This window comes from Austrofundulus limnaeus, unplaced genomic scaffold (genome assembly GCF_001266775.1).
Source record: "Austrofundulus limnaeus strain Quisiro unplaced genomic scaffold, Austrofundulus_limnaeus-1.0 Scaffold29, whole genome shotgun sequence".
NCBI lineage: Eukaryota > Metazoa > Chordata > Actinopteri > Cyprinodontiformes > Rivulidae > Austrofundulus > Austrofundulus limnaeus.
The window spans coordinates 1,798,167-1,802,433 of NW_013952431.1; the positions used below are offsets into that span (position 1 = coordinate 1,798,167).

The 4,267-nt window shown below is 40.0% G+C and overlaps 1 protein-coding gene across 1 annotated transcript in view; it reads right to left on the bottom strand.

The window, feature by feature from the left end:
* Positions 1-4,042, bottom strand: part of nipsnap2 (nipsnap homolog 2) — a 6,816-nt gene extending 2,774 nt beyond the window's left edge. Inside the window, exons 1-8 of the mRNA XM_014005292.1 lie at positions 3,935-4,042; positions 3,303-3,442; positions 3,191-3,236; positions 2,984-3,078; positions 2,671-2,741; positions 2,444-2,584; positions 1,231-1,262; positions 392-486 (exon numbers count right to left, since the gene is read on the bottom strand). Of these exons, the coding sequence (XP_013860746.1) occupies positions 392-486; positions 1,231-1,262; positions 2,444-2,584; positions 2,671-2,741; positions 2,984-3,078; positions 3,191-3,236; positions 3,303-3,442; positions 3,935-4,026 (712 nt within the window). The 5' untranslated portion in view covers positions 4,027-4,042. The remainder of the gene's footprint in view (positions 1-391; positions 487-1,230; positions 1,263-2,443; positions 2,585-2,670; positions 2,742-2,983; positions 3,079-3,190; positions 3,237-3,302; positions 3,443-3,934) is intronic.
* Between the last annotated feature and the right edge of the window lie 225 nt (positions 4,043-4,267).

Below are 4,267 nucleotides of genomic sequence, written 5' to 3' on the forward strand. Positions count from 1 at the left end.
GTCTGAATCAGGTGTGTTGGAGCAGGGAAAAACATAAAATCTGTAGGGCTGCGGCCCTCGAGGACCAGGATCTCCCACCCCTGGTTTAGAYTAAATATATTTCAACAACCCAGAAGTAGACATGAAAATATCTAACCCACAATGAATCGCAAAATACTGACACTGAGCAGAATGATCTGTAAAAAGATCAATCATTTTATTATCTGGTTAGTATGTTACAGTGTTAAACAGGCAGGGAGAAACACTTAACCTGTCTTTAATGCAGTCATTGTGGGTTTTTTTTCTAACTGCAACCAAACGATCCGAATGTTACCCCCGCAGGTTTATTTGTGTGYGACAGCCAAATTTAACATTCATTCCATTGGTGGTGAAAATGACGTCGAAGCCGTACCCCACAGGTGATGGACCATGTAGAGGTCACCGATCTGGGAGAAGAACCCTCCCACCGCCTCTTTGTTGCCCTGGCGGTATTTGATCGCTCTGGCCCTGTGGATTAAAACAACACCGGTCCGAACGTGAGCCAAAAAAATAAACAAATCAAATAAAAACACCAACTAGGAGTTCTCAAATTTAAATTGACTCTGGACTGTGTCTAATAACTGGATTCAGTCTGTTTAGTTAACGGCCCGGTGTGTTCGTGTTTATGATCCCTAACACAGGCCAAGTGTTGGTGAGCTGGTGTGAGGGTAAGGTTTCAGATTTATTGTTTCAGCTCAAATACAGACATATTTAAATTATAATCACCGCCTGTCAACCAAATTATGATGGCTCGTTTGAAAAATCTGTAACTTGAAGCAGGAATTGAAGCCTTCAACAATAATTACCCCGAAATTGCTTTTTTTATATATAACTACAGTTTTTTTTTTTTAATGATGGATGGGTAAAGTGAGCGTAAATGAAAACAAGACTAAAGAAAWTGGGTTTGGATGAAAAATAAACTTGTCTTGGAGTGACGTTTTTCCATACAATTTCTCTGCCTCAAAATAAGAAGAGGACTGATGTGTTGATGGAACAATCATCATCGGTGAAATCTTTAGCGGCCAGAAACATGACGTCATCTGGATTCAAARGGAGGAAAAGTCTGACGACCTCCTCTGTGATCGGCACCGAAGGGCTTGACAGTACAGCTTCWAGTATAAGGCCTCTCAGAGGAGTAACTCTTATTAATGACAGAGGGATGTGCTCCTGYACCTACAGCTCAATGAGTCCAATGAATTCAGGCTGCCTTACCAGTAATTACCCCACTCGATCATGGTTCCTGGCTGCAGGGAGGAAAAACACAATATTCTTTATTAGAATGAGATTTAAACAGGCTTTCCAAACTTCTTCTCTCTCTCCAGATTGAACACACTAAGAGAAATGGTAAAGACACAATACAGGTTTCTATCATTAAGATAAACTGCAATAACAGCTACACTTTAACACTTCTCCTACCATACTTTAAGGCCACAAACATTCGTCACGTCACARGGAAGCTAATGAGATGGTGTGATTTGATTCAGAATGGGATTCAACTTCAAATAGTTTAATATTTGTGAAAGTATAAATATATTTAGGGAACAAAGGCATCAGTAGGGATTCTTTCTTCTCACCTGATATAAAAGCAAATTCTGCCATCAGATTATTCAGGCATCTGGGATAATCTGTGCTTGGTTTGTTCTGCAGTTTTTCCATTTCAAAATTAAATGTATAATCCAGTGGGTTTTTTTTTATACATATTTTATTTCAAAACTAACTTACAAAAATTACAATTGCAAAAATAGATGGTGATAAGTTTTTTTATTATTATTTTAATGGTTGAAACAAAGATGAGCTTTTTTTTTGTTAGAACATCGTTTGGCACCTTCTGGTGGAACTGAAAGCCAGGCCCTGAACTCAAGGCGCTTTAAGTTTTCACTTCTTATCAGATAGGCTTCTTATTTAGAGGGTGTTGACGCACCTCAAGAGTTTAAGATTTTACAGTAAAACAAAACTGCTTTAGTATTCCAAGTTCTGCAGAATATGGTTTGAGTGCTGCCATTGCCAATWTATTTCGGGATGGTTTATGTTTTTAAACAGTCTTCAAGACACTAAACTCTTCTTTGGCGGCATCTGAAATTTCTGGTATCGCTACATATTAAAACAGCAACCATATATTTTATTTTGGATTTAAATAGCTGAAGCAAAAGCACACAYGTACACAAAGAGCAGATCAGTTTGAACATTAAACATTATCCTGATGGTTCCAGGCGGACCTGCAGAGGGACGCTCTGGGTAAAACAGTTTTTCTTCCAAACAAACCAAAACAGCAAAGAAGYCTTTAAGTTTCACATTTCTACTGTCGATCTAATTTCTGCAGTTAATCTAAGGTTTAACAGGACAAGAATCCCATTGTGGGAACCTGTATAATAATGACTCTGAGCATGTTGTGAAGCCCGGACGTGATGCGGTCTGTGGGACTCACCCTGAGCTGGTAGGACCTGAGCTCGTAGATGTTGGGGCCATCTCGGGGCACGGGCTCGTTCCAGAAGCTGAACTCCAGCAGGAGCTGATTCCTGCGGGACAGCAGCATCTTTCCCCGCTCCATTCTGTACTTTGTGAACTCCTGATGTCAGACACCAACCGATAAACTTTACTTCAGTGTCACAAAGAAGGAGCAACACATGAACTGATGATGATGATGATGATTACCTCGTTCTGCCTGAGCTTGTTCATCACCTCAGTCAGAGCTGGATATCCACCTCTGTAACGCCACAGATGAACTGCAGAAACATCATCCAGTAAACACATTCACATCTACTGATGCTTATAAATACAGGGCATTTTTGCACTAACCTCCTTCAAAAAAACAACTAAACAGACTAAGTTATGATGATATTTTGATTTATTGACCCTTTCCTTGCACAAGTATGAATATGCAGTATAACTTGGCTGCTGACTGCAAACCGTGCACATTGCAGGCTTGCTATACTGCAGACGGTTATGTTGATATTAATAATCCTACCAGCCTGGTCTTGTTCTCCATACCAGGTATTCCAGGTCCCCACCAGCTCACAGGGGTAGTACTTATCAGCATGGATCGAGGGCAAAACATCCTCGCTGTAAATGAATGGTAGTTATTTTGTATTTAAAACCAAGAGAGTTTTAAAACATGCTGGTCTAAATAGTTTCAGGCACGTCCTTTAAAAGGGAACATAAAAACGACACTCACCAGAGTTTATTATATGCATCCAGGCACTCTGGCTTCACATTATGGACTGAAAAGAACAACATCATTATTAATATTTCAGGTCTGAGTTGCTAACGTCTGTGCGGTGACTTACACTGAATTTTGTAGAGGTTGCTCTCCTCGTTTTTTGTCAGCAAATTGGAGTGAGCATCTTTTCTGGGATCAACTTTCCTCACAAACAAGGACTTAAACCAGCTGTCCTCTCTGTCTCTGCTGCTGGATGTTGCAAACCCTCTGCAGAGGCAAACAGGAAGTGATGGACAGATATTTTTTTATTATGACTTCTAAACAGTTTTAGGGTGCAGGATGCTGTAATACCACGTTATATCCCTAAAATGCACAGTGACACATGCAACACAGCATCTGCATAAAATGGTCCCAGGTGTTTTAAAGACAGAAACACACGTGATGTTACTGTTCTAACATTTACAAACTGACCTTGAGTCTTTCATTTATATATTCATGAAAGAAAGATGACAGGAACTCCTATCTTTTTTTTTTTTTTTGCATTTTTCATCAGCACACGCATATCTTTAAACTATTACTGTTGCAGATAATTTAGCACAAAGTGAAGCTTCTGAATGAGCTAAAAACAGCCCTGAAGGCCGAACCGAGGCTGGTTAGCAGCAGCTTGGCTCCGTGTAGCTACACAGTGAAAAAGACAAAAAAAATGACACCAAGAAGCCAACAACAAACAAAGCACAAAACGAGGTGATAACTGCCCACCTGACCCATCCCACGAGCTGTCCAGCTGAGAGAGCACTGTTTTTAGCCGGAGCCAAACCACAGCGGACTCTCTGAAGGACTCCGGCCGCCATCTTTTACTGAGTTTACTAAAGGGACGGATGTAGTTACAGCGTCCGACGCAAGGTGGCGCCAGAGACACAAACARCTCAAGCCGAAGAAGGCAACTTCAGCTAATAACCAAAGGAAATGAGATTTCATCATTAATATAATACAAATAAGTCATTTAGACATTATTTATTGATCCTCATATGTCAATGCTTTGAAAAGAAACCGTTTTTTGTAATTTAAARTAGTTTCAAAATGATTAATAAC